The sequence below is a fragment of the Panthera uncia genome (genome assembly GCF_023721935.1).
Source record: "Panthera uncia isolate 11264 chromosome A3 unlocalized genomic scaffold, Puncia_PCG_1.0 HiC_scaffold_12, whole genome shotgun sequence".
In the NCBI taxonomy this organism is placed as follows: domain Eukaryota; kingdom Metazoa; phylum Chordata; class Mammalia; order Carnivora; family Felidae; genus Panthera; species Panthera uncia.
The window spans coordinates 5883740-5901903 of NW_026057579.1; the positions used below are offsets into that span (position 1 = coordinate 5883740).

At 40.0% G+C, this 18164-nt stretch overlaps 1 protein-coding gene across 4 annotated transcripts in view; it reads right to left on the reverse strand.

Annotated features, from left to right (window-relative positions):
• MTA3 (metastasis associated 1 family member 3) overlaps positions 1-18164 on the reverse strand; it is a 180884-nt gene that overhangs the window by 51376 nt on the left and 111344 nt on the right. For all 4 annotated transcript variants that reach the window (XM_049652233.1, XM_049652232.1, XM_049652231.1 and 1 more), the window contains exon 9: positions 3153-3341. In XM_049652233.1, the coding sequence (XP_049508190.1) occupies positions 3153-3341 (189 nt within the window). The remainder of the gene's footprint in view (positions 1-3152; positions 3342-18164) is intronic.

Sequence of the window (18164 nt, forward strand, 5' to 3'; positions counted from 1 at the left end):
AAATAAACAAATATAAAAAAAAAAAGAAAAAGAATAACATTTTTGTTAAAGAGGACAGGAAGACAAATTTAAGATAAGGCTAAAATCACTGTCAGCTAAGTACACTCTCAACAAATGATTACAAGAAAAGTTTCAACCTTAAAAAGATACTAGGAAAAGACAAAGCACTTCAGCACAAAGCAAGCTGAAGAAAGGAAATGACAAACATAAAAGTGGAAGTTAATGAAACAAACAAACAACAACAAAAATCAAGCAAGCAAAAAACTGGTTCTTTGCAAAGGTCAAAAACATCGATTAAGTCCTTGCTGGACTGATGAGGAAAACTACCAGTATCAGGAATGTGAGGGGGCATCACTACAGATCCATCCCACAGATCTTCGAAGGATAATATGAAATTAGGAACCACTTTAGAACAATAACCACTTTATAACATTTTATGACAGGAGACATCTGTCTTTGTATCCCACAGCTATGGACAATGAAAACAGCCCTGGGAGGATCAGAGTCAAATAAGAAGCTATGGCAACACAGTGGCGCAAAAGATGAAGAATAACCACAGAAAAAGGATCACCAGGGAGGTAGGCTTAGCTGAGACACCTGGAACCGGCTAAGAACAAAGAAGAAGGGTAAAGGCTATCAGTGTAAGTGGGTGCCAGTGTGGTCCACAGTGGCCCGCTCTGCAGAGGAGCCTGGCAGCCACTGCCACTGAGGATCTCGAGGACCTCAACAGCCTTCATGACAGCTGCAGACTCCCTGCCATGTGCACAGCTGAGGACTCTGTAGTATTTGTTGGCGTGGACTCCAGCAGCCTATTCGGCAGAGGAAACTGACGGCTTCTGCCACTGAGGTAACCAACAGCCACTGCTGATACTGACCTCCTAGGGAGGGAGATGCTGCTCCACCCCTCCCAGATGCTGCTGTGTCCCCACCCCAGGAACAGGGCTGCCAGCCCCCATCTCCAACCCTGTGCATATCCGGGACCCCAGAACTCTGGCCGCTCCACATGCACCCACACTTCAGACCTTGGTTCCATGGTGGTTCTGCATGAGTTCACCTCTCGGTCACCGACACCGCAGGCTAGCCAGCACACCAGACCCCAGGCTGCTGTCACTCTGGGAGCATACATGCTCCGCTCCTGGTTCTGACCCAAGCTGATCCAGGCACCACTGCCATGGCAAAGGTACCCTGAAGCCAGATCCAATGCCAAGAGGGATCCCTTTGGCAATGACACACCCCATGGGGGAGAAAGAGATCAGGAGATCCCCAGCAGCCTTCACTGCCACTGCAGACACCCAGAGAATGGGCCGTTGAGGACCCCTGCAATCTCAACCGACAACTGACCTCAGCAGATGGAACTGAATGTACACTATGCTGATGGGCCTTCCCAAGAGCTGGAACCATCATACACAAGCTTCCCACACCCTTGTATCCACGGCAGGCGAAGGTCTCTCCCTCCCCACTAAAACCAGTCTGTAAAGTCTGGTAGAGGTGACTGATCAGTCAAATGCACAACCATCAGCACAAAGCTATAAGAAATACGAAGGTAAGGAAGCATGACATCACCAAAGAAACACAATAATCTTCCAGCAACTGACCCCAAAGAAATGGAGAGCTATGATTTCCTGATAATAATTTCAAAATCATGGTTTTAAGGAAGCTCAGTGAGCTCCAGGAAAATACAGATGACAGGGCGGGCCTATGCCGGCAGTCTCCATCTTGTTCTGTGTCCTTCACCTTGACCACACCTCCTCCCCTTGAGCACCCCCCCCCCCCCCCCGCCCCACCTGCCTAACAGGACTCGGACCCTTCCCCAGCCAATCGGCTGAGGCCACAGCCATTACCTCACCAACTGCCCCTAGGCCCCAATAAAACCTTTGTCCTTTTGAAACTCGCTCTCTCTCCCTGGTATCTCACAGCTGCGTCAGTGCAGGTAGGGGATTGAGCTCGAGCTAGCTCGAATAAAGGCTCTTTTGCTTTTACATCGGACTCGGCTCCCTAGTGTAGTGGTCTTTGGGGATCACGAATTCTGGGCATAACAACAGATAGAACTGAAATCAGGACATAGACCCCAATACCAGGAAACCAATGCACAAAATAAGTTCAACAGAGAGAAAGAAATCATAAAACAAACAAACACAAGTTCTAAAACTGAAGAATACAATGAGAAATGTAATATGGAACATCAATAATGGACATTTGTGAACTCAAAAACAGGTCATTAGAAATTATCCAGTCAGAGTGAAAAGAAGAAAAATGAAGGAAAAAGAGTATATCTAGTCAGTAGAAGGAAGGAAACAATAAAGGTCAAAGCAGAAATAAATGAAGTATAAACTAGAAAAACAAAAGATCAATGAAACTAAGAGTTCCTTTTTTGGAAAGTTAAAACCAAACTGACAAACTTTAACGAGTCTAAAAAAAGAGAGAGAAGACTGAAATAAATAAAATCAGAAAGGAGAATCAGAGGAGACCTTATACCTGATACTGCAGAAATAAGAAGGAATATAAGAGACTGCTATTCACAATTATACACCAACGAACTGGATAATCTAGAAAGGATAATTGTCCTAGGAAGTTATCAATGGACTTCTCAAATAGAAATTTCCCCATTTCAAAGAGATTAAAAGCTTAATTAAAGAGAGCAATTCCATACATACAAGGACAAAAGGAAGTACATAAAAGTAGGCCAGATTATCTAGTATTTAAAATGCAAGTGAGAAACTATGTATCATTAAGAGGAGTCAAGGACAGGACCCATAAAGCAAATTTTCCATACTGCTTGCTACAGGTTGTTTCCATATTAAAGGACCACATCAAACTCAGGCTCAACAATTAGTAAGATAACTAGAAAAATATAGAAGGTCCAAAGGAGAGCAACAAACTTAAAGCAGACCTCAGAAATATTTTGTGCAAATGGTTAGAAAAGCCATCCATATTTTAAACTTGGAATTCAGAGCCTCCTGATCCCAGGTTTTATAATTGCTTCCCAGAACAAATGTCAATTTCTCTCTCTGCAAGACTAGCCTTCATTCTATGTTGAGCGGATAAACATTACTATGTTGCAAGCTTGCTAAATGAAAACTTTAAGGTTTACCAGCTTTTTAACAAAGATAAAATATTCCCATCCAACAGTTTAGGCGCAGTTTTCTACTTACAAAGTCTTGACGTATGTCATTGAAGTCTTTGCCATATTTTTCCAGTGCCTCTTCAAATAAACTAGCTTCAGAAGCTGACCACTCTTCCATTTCATCTCTGCATAAAACAGGCCCTCCAAGCGGTACTAAGACACTAATTGCACTGCTTAAATCATAGCTGTGCCTATACAATGTATCCATAGCATGAAACTGAAGAAAACAAACAAAATGGAGAGAAAAGATCAGTCAGAAATGCAAACTTGCCAGATTATTTAAGAACAGGAATACTAAAATGCATGATGCACTGAATTAACACTAATATACGTAGGTGTTTATTTTTTAAGTAACAAAATTAAGAAAAAATTTAAAAAACAGATTACCTATTTAAAATGTCATTTACTGATTTAAGAAAATGTTGATTTATAAGGTGTGTATTTAAAAAAATGCATTCATTTGTTACAGTAACCTAACCATGAAAATCCAGGGCCTCCGGGCACAGGTATTAACTGGGAAGCCAGTAAGTTTCACCATCCTTTCAGTTAAAAGTGCCAGAATCACTTCACCTATTATACAGGGTTGTCACAGCCTTCCTTGACAAGGGAATAATAGATTATGTATCAGACAGAGAAAAAATATTCCCAGGTTGGATTAAGACAATGATGCACTAAGAACGAGAGTTACAGAAAACAATGGAATTGAGAATCAGGGTGACAAAACAAAACTACACATCCATGTTATACAAACAAAACAAAACACATATCCATGTAGAATCAGTAACTGGTTGAGATCTTCTAAGACCAAGAACAGATGACTAGGCTTGCTTGAATCAGCTAGGCTGGCATGGGTTTCCTACATATTTCAGGAGAGAATGATATAAAGAGTAATTTGAAACGAGGAAAAGATAGATTAGGATAATATACCTGTTTTTTTGCAAAAGTACCTTGGGTCTGGCTTATTTAAAACACATTCTTCTTCCCATCAGAAGCTGTGAAGAAACTTAGGTTCCAAAACTTTAAACTTTGAAAAACCTGTGATGGTATTTCTACCGGAGAACCAGAAATTCATTCATAACATATACGCACATTTGTATATGTGGAAGGAAAACTGCAGAACAGGGTGACTGGCTCTGCTGTGTCTGGATAAGCATGGAGGTGTGGCCCAGAATTGGTCGGCAAGGTGACCAAATCCTTACCAAGTGAGGACTAGTTCTATTAAACTTTCTAACTTATGGGGGCACCTGGGTGACTCAGTCGGTTGAGCGTCTGACTTTGGCTCAGGTCATGATCTCACGGTTCGTGAGTTCAAGCCCCACATCTGGCTCTGCGCTGACAGCTCAGAGACTGCAGCCTGCTTCGGATTCTGTGTCTCCCCCTCTCTCTGACCCTTACGCCCACTCACGCGCGCGCGCGCTCTCTCTCTCTCTCTCTCTCTCTCTCTCAAAACTAAACATTAAAAAAAATTTTTTTTTTTAACTTTCTACCATATGAAAGCCAAGTCCTGCACCTTGTACACAGTATCTACCGATATTAAAATTTTCACAAATGGGGATAGTATCACATCCATGTGGCAACATGTCTCTTAAAATTTAGCTGGTGAGTTCCCTACTACTCATACAGGAGTATAAAATAAACTCAAATATCAACAAACACCTGTTAAAGAGAAAAAATCACTGGCTACAGTATGCGTTAAAAAGACCTATTTATACTGTGATACATTAAGACACTGAATATGAATTTGTTGACAGAACTAAAGGTGGGATTCAGGACATACAGACATGTTTAAGGTACAGTACCTAACTGCTTTAATAAGGATTAACATCTCTCTTAAATAAATCACTGGATTCTACAAAACAAAAGCAAGCAGGAATCTCATTACCTGTTCCTTAGTCATAATCACAGCTAGGACCACTGATCACGTATAGTCTTTTGCTGTATGTGTCACAATCATGGAATAACTTCAATTTTTAAGTGAATTTCTTCTCACCTTTCCACAACAACGGTTACAAAAATGTTAGAATTTTTGATCTTTGGATCTTTACTCTTTGCCTGTGCTCTGCAAACTTCATAATCAACGAAACCCCACTTTTCTAACTTAACTTCTCACTTGACAGACTCATCAGTTTCACTGTACTGTGCACTGTTAAATAAGTTTACATCATTCTTGAAATTATTTAGTTCCTAGATAAGTGATCTACAAAAATGAAAGCAAAGTTCAATAGCATGCAGGGATCCCTTCAATTAATAATATATTACTATAAACAGTTATTTTTGAAACTAAATTTACAATGGATAACAAAACTGAAGATTAAATGGTATTCAAAATCAATAATTATACAAATTAACTCTGCTGCTGACATTCCTCAAGAGGTAGTAGTTCTTATAATTAACAGGTGCTCTGAAACCCAAAGTCACAAAACTAAATGAGTGTTTCTCAGCTGATATTATAGCAGCCACTCAAAGCATAAAAGGATCTTCGTTCTTTTGTTCACGCGAGGTGATGAAAAGGCTTCTCTTACAGGCACTTTTACAAATGATGATAGGCTATTATCTCATAGAGTTTCAAAGAACCAAAGTAACATCACAGGCTTTATAAGTGATTATGACCCAAATCTGAAGCGAATAGATTGTTTTAATGATTCTGTTCCTCACGGAGTGTGTGTTACTGGACACCGAAGTAAGCAATGGCTTTCGGAAGACTAACCACCTGCACTGTCACAAATCAAGTGGAAAGAATGGGTCCAACTTATAGGCAACTGGAGGCTATGAAACCCCCAGAGTCCAATTTGAAACGCAGCCCGGAGGAGAGCGCTGTCATGATCAGTATGCGTAGAAAAAAATCTACATCCCATCAGACGTATGCACTATGGAATTCCCAGGGAATAATTTTATTTAAATTGATGACCAAATTCATAAAGGAAACCAGAGGACCACATTATGGGCTAGAAGTCCATATTAACTCCATCTTTCTGACACACATAGGAGGCTCCTTCTGAATGGACTTTTACAGAGTTCAACATCACGCTAAAAAGCTGTAAGCAAAACACAGAATCTACCTTCTATAACATAACAGACAACATCAAGTGAAGACTCTCAGAAATAGGCTAACACAAGACATAGGAGTCTGACATCTGACTCACGGTTTATCAGTAAGATAACAACAATTCCAAGAGCTAGACATGTAAGAGAACACACTGGAAGATTCCGTTTATATGAACTTTGAGAAAAGTAACAATCAGTGGTGAGAGAAGTCAGAATAATGATTCCCTCAGAAGGAGGGGGCAATCATTGACTGGGAAGAGGCATGAGGGAATCTTTTGGGATTCTGGTAAAGTTCTTTAGATCTGGGTGGTCGATTACATGAATGTATACATATACACAAGTTTGCAAACGATGCACCTGAGTGTACTGAATACACTTTACTGTGTATACGCCTCAATTTAAAGTAACACAAAGAATTTAAGGAGTAAATGTAAAACAACAGAAAGTCTTCCCTCCAGATAAATACAAAGATACCGTGTTTTCAATAGAGATACAGATACACACAAGATCCATTCAAATCTAAATTTAAAAAATCATAAGAACTCAGCACAAGCTGTTCTCTCTGCCAAATAGTGGTGAAGGTGTTGTCATATTTCATCTCATTCATAACAGATGGAGATGACAAACAGAAGTATTTTCGGAGGAAGACTGACAACGAAAGCTCGGCAGTGAAATTCTCATCCTTCGCTCATTAAGTACAATCACACAACGGTAGTCTGGATTATTATTCAGCAAATATTCACTCCCTCCCCTGGGCCTTCACAGAAGAGGAGTCTTCCACTCCACTGATGTGGAGCCTGGCCACGTGACCTGACTGGCAGATAAGATGTTCAAGATACGTGACAGAACAGAGCCCTGGCATGTGTTTGCATGTCTAGGTTTGCCCTCTTGAGCTACTGGCTTTTGTCACCAGAGGAGGAGATACACATGGAGCAGATCTGGACTCACACTGTAGTTTGGCACCTAAATTGGCCCAGTCTAGTTCAGCAGAATCCTAGACAATCTGCAAAGGAGTATATAAGAAATTAATGCTTGTTGTTATAAGCCACTGAAATACTAGGCAGTGTAACAGATACTGTGTTTTTCCTTTTGAGAGTAAAGAACTTACTCACTCCGTGCTAGATGTGCTATCAGCAGACACCCTCAGCTGTCACCTTTGGAATGATTTCAATTCAAGAAAGAATCATCACCCAAGATCATGCCCTTTTCCTGGCACAGCCTTTATCCGATGATGCAGGGGTATACAGGCTCAGCCTGTCACCCGGATTTGGGACAACTCTTCGAAGTGTCCTGTGGAGTCGGCGGAGGCTTCAGGTATCATAGCCCACTTTCTTCCTCAGTTCAATCCTGCCTCCATCCCTCCTCTTCCACAGTTTTTTTTTTTTTTTTCTTAAATTTTTTAATGTTTATTTTTGAGAGAGAGAGAGAGAGAGAGAGAGAGAGAGAGAACGAACAGGGGAGGGGCAGAGGGAGAGGGAGACACAGAATCTGAAGCAGGCTCTAGGCTCTGAGCTGTCAGCACAGAGTCCGACGTGGGGCTCGAACTCACAAAACGGGAGATCATGACCTGAGCCAAAGTTGGACGTTTAACCAACTGAGCCACGAGGCACCCCCCACAGGTTTTGATTCCTAATAAATTTCCTACATACAAATCTCTATCTTAGCCTGTTTCTCAGAAACCCAGCATGTAACATGTAGCTTTATTTTGACAACAGCTAACTGATATACATACATATTCAATCCTAACTATTGATTTGGTCAAAATGTTACAAAAACTTTGCATGTGTACCTCCAGCACAAATTATAGCATTCAGAACACTAAATCTATTTCAAAATTAATGAGCATATGGTTTTTCCCAAGCAGAAGGTGAATATAAACTCTCAGGAGTAAACCACAAACCATGATCAAGGCAAAACATTTTATATATATGTAAAAGAGAAGTATGCCATGCATTCTCAAGTTTTGCTTCAATGCACAGTATTCAAAACAAAATCCCTCATTCATCATCAAATTTGTTAAGACTTAGTTGTCATTCACTCAAATCAATCTACAGGACACCCTGAGTCATGTCCTCATGTGTATTCAGACCTTTTGATTATCACAAGAAAGCTACGGGGCTAGTAAGCCACTGTAACCCCATGGCCCTAAATGTCCTTTGCATGAGCAGAACTGAAAATTCTTCCCCCCTGGCTCTGATTCTAGACACAAACCAGACAAATACAGTAAAACCTTGGATTGTGAGTAACTGGTTCTACGTGTGTTCTGCAAGACAAGAAAACATTTCTAATAAATTTTAACTTGATCAACGAACATTGTCTTGCAAAATGAGTAGTACATGATGCTGAATGTCACACAATCACAACTGGGCCAATGGTTCTTTCTTCTCTCTCTCTCTCTCTCTCTCTCTCTCTCTCGCTCTGTCTCTCTCTCTGCGGGATTGTGGATGATTGTCTCCCGTGCTTGGATGCTTGGTCTCAGGCCACAGTGTTTGGCAGAAAGCAGTGATTTTTCAGAACATTGGAAGGTGCCCACAGCTGGCAACAGTGTATTTTTTGTCACTTCAAAGCACCTCTGGACAGTCCTTTGCTTTTCCATCCAAGAGTAAGCTTAGCAATGCCATGCTTCATTCTAGGTCAGGCCACCTGCAGATATAGACCCTTTCCTCTGCTGCCTTATTGCCAGTCACATTAAATACAGTATATGACAAGAGAGTATTCATACTGTACTGCAGTCAACATCCGTTAGTGATAGTGAAAGTCGTCCTACACAATAACCTCCCCTCTTGTCTTCCTCATCAGCCACGAAGGTTTTCAAAGGTAAGTATAGGCTAATTTGTTTATTCTTCTTTATATTTTATCTTTTCTTTATAATTTTGTAACGATTACAGTAGTGTAATCACTTTTATATGAATATTTTGGGGTTGTGGAATGAATCATCTGAGTTTCCATTATTCCCTATAGGGAAATTCATTTTGATATACAAGTGCTTTGGATTACAAGCCTGTTTCTGGAATGAATTATGCTCACAAACCAAGGGTTTACTGTAAAACAACTATGTGAGGACACTGAAGAACAACCAATGCAAGCAAGGGGAGACTAAAATAATTCAGGAAGAATATGTATGACACGTGGGCTTCCACAATGACTTAACCTTTACCTTGATGGCATTTTCTAGACAGAGCAGACAAAAACAGAAAGCTTCTTTTGCATTAGGCCATGGTAAAAGTAAGACCCATGGAGCAAAATGCTGGGGAGGATTATATTGCAGGCCCTAAAGGAAATCACAATATAGTAAAAGAATTGGCCTATGTTTCTCTGACCACAACCCCCAAGGCAATTAAGATAAACTTATGAACCTCATTTCCTTGGAAATTAACTCACAATTAAATGCAAAATTATAAAGTAAATTAGGAAATACTTAGAACCAAATGATAATGAAAATACTACATATCAAACTTTAGGACATACAGAGGTACATTTATAATCGTAAATATTGATGACGGAAAACTAGACAAAGTTGATGGGCTAAAAAATCAGTCTTAAAAAGCTGGAATGGGAGGGGTGCCTGAGAGGCTCAGTTGGTTAAGCGTCTCACTCTTAATTTTGGCTCAGGTCATGATCTCAGAGTTGGGAGACTGAACCCCACGTCAAGCTCCCAACTGGGCATGGAACCTGCTTAAGATTCATATTCTCTCATTCTGTCTCTCTCCCACACACACACACACCCCCCGCCCCCCCGCCAAAAAAAAGAAAAAAAAAAAAAGCTGGAACAGGAATATCAGAGTAAAGCCTAAGATAAGTAGAAGGAGGAAAATAAACAGAAAAAAAAAAAAAACTAAATAGAAAACATATAATAATAATAAAAAAAAACCATACAGGGGCGCCTGGGTGGCTCAGTCGGTTGAGTGTCCGACTTCGGCTCAGGTCATGATCTCACAGTTCGTGGGTTCGAGCCCCGCGTCGGGCTCTGTGCTGACAGGTCGGAGCCTGGAGCCTGCTTTGGATTCTATGCCTCCCTCTCTCTCTGCCCCAACCCACTTGCATTCTATCTCTGTCTCTCTCAAAAATAAATAAACATTAAAAAAAATTTTTTTTTTTAAAAAGGGGAGCCTGAGTGGCTCAGTAGGTTCAGAGTCTGACTTCGGCTCAGGTCATGATCTCGTGGTCTGTGAGTTTGAGCCCCATGTCAGGCTCTGTGCTAATAGCTCAGAGCCTGAAGTCTGCTTCAGATTCTGTGGCTCCCTCTCTCTCTGCCCCTCCCCCACTCATGCTCTGTCTCTCTCTCTCTGTCAAAAATAAACATTAAAAAAATTTTTTTAATTAAAAAAAAAACATACAAAAAATCAACTCAATTAAAATCTCACTCTTCTAGATAACAAAAAAGAAAAGAAAAATCTGGCAAAACTGTCAAAAAAAATGGGAAATGACATACATAAACAATAACAATGAAAAGATACTTATAACTGGAGACTTACCAATTTATTCTAATTAAAGAATACTCCGAAAACTTACGTTGATAAATTTGAAAAGTTAGGGTGAAATGGAAATTCTCCTGACTTAACTGACCAAAGTGGACTTAAGTAAAATAAAAACTTATTTTAATTATAAATCAAATTATAACCACAACCCAAACTAAGGGATGTTCTACAAAATAAATGGCCTGTACTTTGAAAATGCCACATCATGAAAGACAGAAAGAATGAGGAACTGTTCTGGATTGAAAGAAATTAAAATGATATAACTAAATGCAATAAATGATTTTCAAGGGAATCTTAAAGCAGAAAAAAATTTTTTTGTTTTGTTATAACGAACATAACTGGAACAACTAGAAAATCTCACTAAAGCCTCTAGATTAGAGAACAGTGCTACAGTAACATTCATTTCCTGCCTCAGTGATATACTTAGAAGGAAGAAAAATTTCATGTTTCGTATGATTTACTGCAGTGGTAGTCTTATTAGTTTTAATTCTAATTTATAGCCTTGAGAACATGGACAGTACTCTTAAATTTTAAGAAAACGTGTTTTAAAAAAATTACATGGATTCTCAGTTCATCAATTTTATGCTCATTTTGAAGACTAGATTTCTAACGTAAGCTGATAAACCTAAAATTTTAATCTGAAGATTTATATATTCTGCAGACTACAATTCCTTTAAATGCTATAATGACCATGAATTGCAATCTATCCTCAAATTCCCAGTACCCTCAATCCCCTGAATGAAATACGTAATTTCAACAGGACTCACAAATGAAGAGAATGAAATGCAGGATTAATGGCTAGCAATTTTACAAAGAGTTAATATCTGAAGAATAAAATTACTGTTGGTTAAGTCAACTTTCTATTTTCAAGAAAATAAGTTACTTACTTTTTCTAAGTTTTTCTTGACAAAATTTTTATTGTAAAAATTATAGCTTGTTTTAAGGGGAAGATCTTTATTATTTTTTTAAAGTTTATTTTTGAGAGAGAAAGAGACAGAGCACAAGCAGGGGAAGGGGCAGAGAGAGAGAAGGAGACACAGAATCTTAAGCAGGCTCCAGGCCTGCATCAGCCCAAAGCCTGATGTGGGACTTGAACTTGAACCAGGAGATCATGACCTGAGCCGAAGTTGGACGCTTAACCGACCGAGCCACCGAGGCACCCTTAAGGGGAAGATCTTTATATCATATAATGAACTCCTTATAACAATTGTATTAAAATGTATGGTCACTCATAACCTAGTGACCATATTCAAATTTGATAACCTACTACAATGACAGTAAATATGGCATGATAAAAGCCCTTTCAGACAATCAATAATGATATAAAATCAGAAGAAAGTAAATGAGATTCAACAAGATTGGGGGGAAAATATATCATTGTTATCACCATCTCAACAAACAATATTACCAAGCTCTCAACACTGTGCCACACGCTGTTCTAAATGATTTACAAGTACCACCTTGTTTAATCCTCAAGTTGATGCCACATGGTAACTCAGAGGCAGACTTTTCCAGAGGCTGGGAAGAGGGTGCCAGAGATCTTGTTCAGGACACAGAGACATCACATACTCTCTCTTCCAGTGTGGCTAGAGTCTCAAGAGCCAGCAAAGCCCCATGTTTGTGAATATTAACTTAAACGAAGGCACAAAAACTGTCAAACGTAATTTCTTCTGGAATGTTGAGGGAAGCTCAAAAAGATTTGTAGCATAGCAATAAATCACTTGTCTTCCACACAACCTGGGCGGTCAATTTCACGGAGAGTTTCATGCCCGCAGAAAACCCAGGGGCCCAGGAAAAACAACAATGAGGTGTGGTCTGGGGACCCACTGCAGTTCCATCAAATTCTATATTCTTGGGACAGGTACATCTGCAATTTGTAGTTATGCCTGTATACCCTCTTCTTGTCAACAGATAACCCCCTGAAGCAGTACAGATAGGTTTCATAGTATTATTCCCATTGTGGATGAGGAAACTCAGGCGCAGGGAGGTTACATAACTTGTAGAAGACTAAATGGATAACAGGGGGGGGGGGGGGGGGGGGGGGGGGAACCTAGAGAATCATAAAAGTATATCCACTTGTACACCCAGGTTCATAGCAGTATTATTCATAATAGCCAAAAGGTAGAAGGAACCTAAGTTTCTACTGAATAAACACAATGTGGTATATGCGTAAGATAAAATACTATGCAGCCTTGAAAAGGAAGGAAACGATGACACATAGGACAATATGGATGAACCTGAAGACATTATGCTAAGTGAAATCAGCACGTCACAGAAGGGCGAATACCGTGTGGTTCCCCTCAAATGAAGTACCCAGAGTAGTCAAAATCACAGCAACAGAAATTAGAACGGTGGTTGCTAAGGGCTGGGGAATAGAGAGTTGTTATTTAATGAGTACAGAGTTTCAGTTGGGGAAGACGAAAACATCCTGGTGATGGCTGCACAAGAGTGTGAATACTTAATGCGAGAGAACAATACGCTTAAAAATGGCTAAAATGGCAAATTTTTAGGTTGTGTATATTTTACCACAGTTTTTAAACAAGTATGTCCAGTGCCAGAAACTTTCTATAACTCCTGGTCTTTAGACCGTGTGTGTTCAGCTCTGGTGACACAATGAAATTATTTTCAAATATATATCACTCGTAGTGATGGGATGCATTCAAAAAAGACCTATTAACATGCTAGATAACATTTTAATAGAAATAACATACTCCAATGACCTATTTTAATAAGAACCTATTGTCTTATGTCCCAGAGAGAGAAACTAATTTATTCATTCTCAGATATTTACTGAACACCTAGTAAATATATCCCAGGAACTATGCTTGGTACTGGGAATTCAACAGTGAGGAAAAACAGGTATGGTCACTATATTGATGAATATTACAAGCTGATATGTAGGGAAGGGGAAGAAGAGAGAGATACACATTAATGAAATAATCACAAAAACAAGTGTTTAATTACAAATAATTAACATGGAGGAATGTTGTTGTGTCTCTCTCCATGAGCACACCACAAGAGTAGCCTGCCCTAGATGGATAGATTAGACACAATTTGAAAACAGATTAAGAGTCAATTAGGTGGTGGGGCACCTGGGTGGCTCAGCTGTTTAAGTGGCCAACTCTTGGTTTTGGATCAGGTCACAATCTCACTTTTTGTGGGTTCGAGCCAGCACTGGGCTCTACACTGTCAGTGCAGAGCCTGCTCAGGATTCTCTCTCTCTCCCTCTCTCTCTGCCCCTCCCCCACTAATTAGTTCTCTCTCTCTCTCTCTTTTTCTCTCTCTCTTTCAAAATAAATAAATAAATTTGGGGAGCCTAGGTGGCTCAGTTGGTTAAACGTCCAACTTCCACTCAGGTCATGATTTTGTGGTCCATGAGTTCAAATGCCACATCAGGCTCTGTGCTGACAGCTCAGAGCCTGGAGCCTTTTCAGATTCTGTGTCTCCCTCTTTCTCTGCCCCTCCCCTGCTCACACTCTGTCTCTGTCTCTCTCTCAAAAGTAAACAAACATTTTTTTAAAAACCCTTAAAAATAAACAAACAAACAAATAAATAAATAAATAACAGTTAATTGCATGGGGCTGTGAGAGCATCCAAGCAAAGGGAACTAAAGCTGCAAAGGTCCTGTGGCAGGAGACAGACCACAGAATCAAAGGAAGGCTGGCTGGGGCCCAGAAGACATAGAGGAAAGGTTGGGGTACAGGACAGGGCAGACTGGCCAGGCAAACCCCCACAGCTTTTTTTTTGAGTCTTTTAAGGATCTGGGTTTTTATCCTGAAAGCAATTAAAGGCCAGTAAAAGGATGTAAGATAGGAGACAGCAAAATAAAAATTGCATTTTAAAAAGATCAGATAGAATTAGAGATATCCCAGAATGCAGTCTTCTCCCTAGGAAATCAACACAGCCTGACCTTTCTCAGAACCAGACTCAGCATCAAAAATCCTGTTTCTAGTACTGAGTCTGTCAGAAATTAAATATGAATCTTTATAGAAGTTACTTCACCATTATCTCTAATATGATCTATCCTGGAAGATTTTTGAGGCCCCAAACAACTCAAAAAACTCTTTTTCTCAGATCTTTTCCTCCAACTTGCTTTAGTCCTCAGAGTTCAAGGAAAAGAGAAATCTAGCACTTCTTTAATTACCTGTTTTCTGAGACTGAGGCTCTGCTCTGGCGATAGCTCCCTACCAATGCACATGGCACCCTCCGCCCCGTAACAGGCCTGGCCCTCCACCAACTACCTACAGACCACTTCGGGGTTTACTGTGTTCTAAAGAATTTTGTTTCCACAATGGGGCGAAGGGAGGTCAACGTAGGTTGTAAACTGATTGTTTTTTTCTTTGCATATTGTACAAAGGACACTTTACATCTTAATGAAATGAGGGTGAAATCTAGGAAGCCTCCATGACAACTTCAGTGTTGTAACAATTATAAATCTTATCATGTTTCTTAGACTAGCAGTGTTTGAAATTCAGTCTAGCTATGATTGTAACAGGTCTCAAAATAAGGAAGTCAGACCTAGCAATCTGCAGGCATCTTAATTACCTGCTCCCAAAACATTACTGGTGATTTGACAAGTAGCATGCAGAGTCTAGGATAAACAGATGCTTCAGATTAAGAATGCTGACAGTCAGCTGCAGTCCCTTACAGGAAAAGCCACAGTGAAAATCACCTAGGACAGACCACTGGAGTTCCCACAGTTCTGTAACCGTGCCCTCTCTGCAGTAAGAAGTCTTCAGAGAAAGTCTGGTCACCTGATGGAGAAAGGTACTAACCACATCTGTATAGGTCTGAAAACACTGAAAGAAAAATAAGAACCTGACTCTCCAAATTCAACTGAATGATGAATCTAATTTTCATTTATTTTTTTAAATCTAATTTTCATTTCATGGGACAAAACAACTTACCAGCTCTCATATGATCTTTTTTGGAAAACAATCTGCAAAACTCACATTATCAATGTACAAGTAATCAACTTTTAACCACTCCCACTCATTTCCATACAGGTGCCCCAGGATTTTATATGTTAACATCAAAGAGGAAGGCATGAAGCTACCAGGCAAAGAGGACTAAAGGTGCAGGACATGGCATCTGAAATCACAAAGTGCATCAATTTCCTCCTGCTTTTGTGACTTCTGAAAGATATCAATTTCATGGCACTGAAAGTAATCTAGACACAAGAGCCACATATAGAAAGAGTCCAAGTACAGCTGAACCTAGCGTCCGTTAGAGCAGGAAACCAAAGCATTTCAATGTTGCAGACAGAAGACCAGATCTTCAGCGCTGCCTAATCCGATGATTTTTAAAACCCAAGCCAACCCAACCCAAAAAACAATGATTTTTAAACCCAAGCCATTTTAAGGAGAGTGAAACAAAAAAGATGTAATCTGGGAGAGAGAATCTCAGGTAGGAGTCGAGAACAGATCCAAATCCTGTCTCTGAAACTGAAACCAGCTGTACAAACATGACAAACACAATTCCCTGAGCCTCTGAGTACACTTCTGCTTTAAAAAGTAACAATTACAGGGGTGGCTGGGTGGCTCAGTTGGTTAAGCGTCTGACTCTGGATTTCAGCTCAGGTCTGATACCAGGGTTGTGGGATCGAGCCCCACATCACATCGGGCTCCACGCTAAGCACAGAGCCTGCTTAATATTCTCTTTCTCCCTGTGCCTCTCTCGCCCACTCCCGCACTCTTTCTCTCTCTAAAATAAAAAGAAGCAACAATTATAGTAGTAAACAATTTAAGATGGTAGCTATAACACAAAGTGTCTTCCTAAGTGCTGAATACTAAAAGAAAAAAACCAGAAGAAATGCAAACATTGGAGGGTATGAAAGCATCCAGCCAGAAGGAACATGTAGGCAAGTGCTGCAAAAGATAAACACAAAATGATGTTTAAACTAATTAAGGTACATAGGTTGTGTTCTCTTTAAAATGCTTCTTTTATAACCCGCCTTCACTGACAGAAACAAATACTGAATCTTTAAAAACTCTGCCCTCTTAGGGGGCACCTGGCTGGCTCAGCTGGTTAAGTATTTGACTTTGGCTCAGGTCATGATCTCACAGCTCAGGACTTTGAGCCCCACGTCGGGCTTTGTGCTGACAGCTCAGAGCCTGGAGCCTGCTTCGGATTCTGTCTCCCTCTTTCTCTCTCTGCTCCTCCTGAGCTCGTGCTCAGTCTCTCAAAAATAAATAAACATTTAAAATAAAATAAAGACGCTGCCTTCTTCCAAAAGAAATTCACCCGCTGTCCCACCAGTCACCACCAGTGGGAAGCAGAGAGTTGCTGCAGCCCGAAGCAAAAGCTCACATACCTGCTCTTCACCTGTTCACACCTATCTTCAGGCAAATCAGCCCCAACTATCACAGAGCTCTGTACCATCTCAGGAACAGGTTCTCCTTTGTCACTCCTCAGAGGGTGGAGGGAATCTGCTGCACTACAACAGGGTGAGCATCCCCAGTTATAATCTGGGAAGCATTATCTCAGAAGATGAGTGTTAAACCATAAGAGAGTAGCTATGTAAGTAACAGTATACCTATACAAGGCACAATCACACAACATTAAAAAAAACAAACAAACAAAAAACTTTCCAGATTCTCATGATGATATGAAAAAGTATTTATTTTATATTGTTAGGGAATATGTGGTGGGGGAGGCAAAGTACAAAACTCTGATTTAAATGACTTCCACTATGTGTTAAAAAAAAGTTCACATGGGGGCACCTGGGTGGCTCAGCCAGTTGAGCATCCAACTTTGGCCCAGGTCATGATCTCACGATTCTTGAGTTTGAGCCCCATGTTGGGCTCTGTGCTGACAGTTTGGAGCCTGGAGCCTGCTTCAAATTCTGTGTCTCCCTGTCTCTCTGCCCCTTCCCCACTCGTGCTCTCGCTCTCTCTCAAGAATAAACATTAAAAAAAAAGAAAAAGAAAAAAAACGTTCATGTGGGGCTTATCAGCTTTTTATAATGTGGTACTTGTGCAGGGACAGATCAACAAAACAGAGGAGAAGAGATAACAAATCCAGAAGCAAGCCTAAGCATATCTAAAACCTTGAAAAAAGAGGAAGGAAGGATTACAAAATCATGAGGACAAGAAATTCAATAAAAGGTATTGAGATGACTATTTTCCATATGGAAAAAAAGACTCCTATACCTCATTCAAGTCTCAAAAATAAACTCCAGATATATTTATAATCACGAATATGAATACTATTTTTAAACTGTTAGAAAAAAACAATGACACAAGTGAAGAATGGACAAAGGATATGAATCTAAAATACAAAGAAAAACCACGAAGAGTCAATAAACAAGAAAACCTGCTTAACCTTATTAAGAAATACAAATTAAAATGAGGGAAGCATCAGGTTAGTAAAAATCTTAGTCTGAAAATACCCAATGTTGAAGCCAATGTAAGAAAATGGATGAAGACAGGAAAACACTCATTGACTGCTTGTGGGATTATAAGTTTCTACCAGGGCACCTGGGTGGCTCAGTCGGTTGTGTCTGACTGTTGATTTCG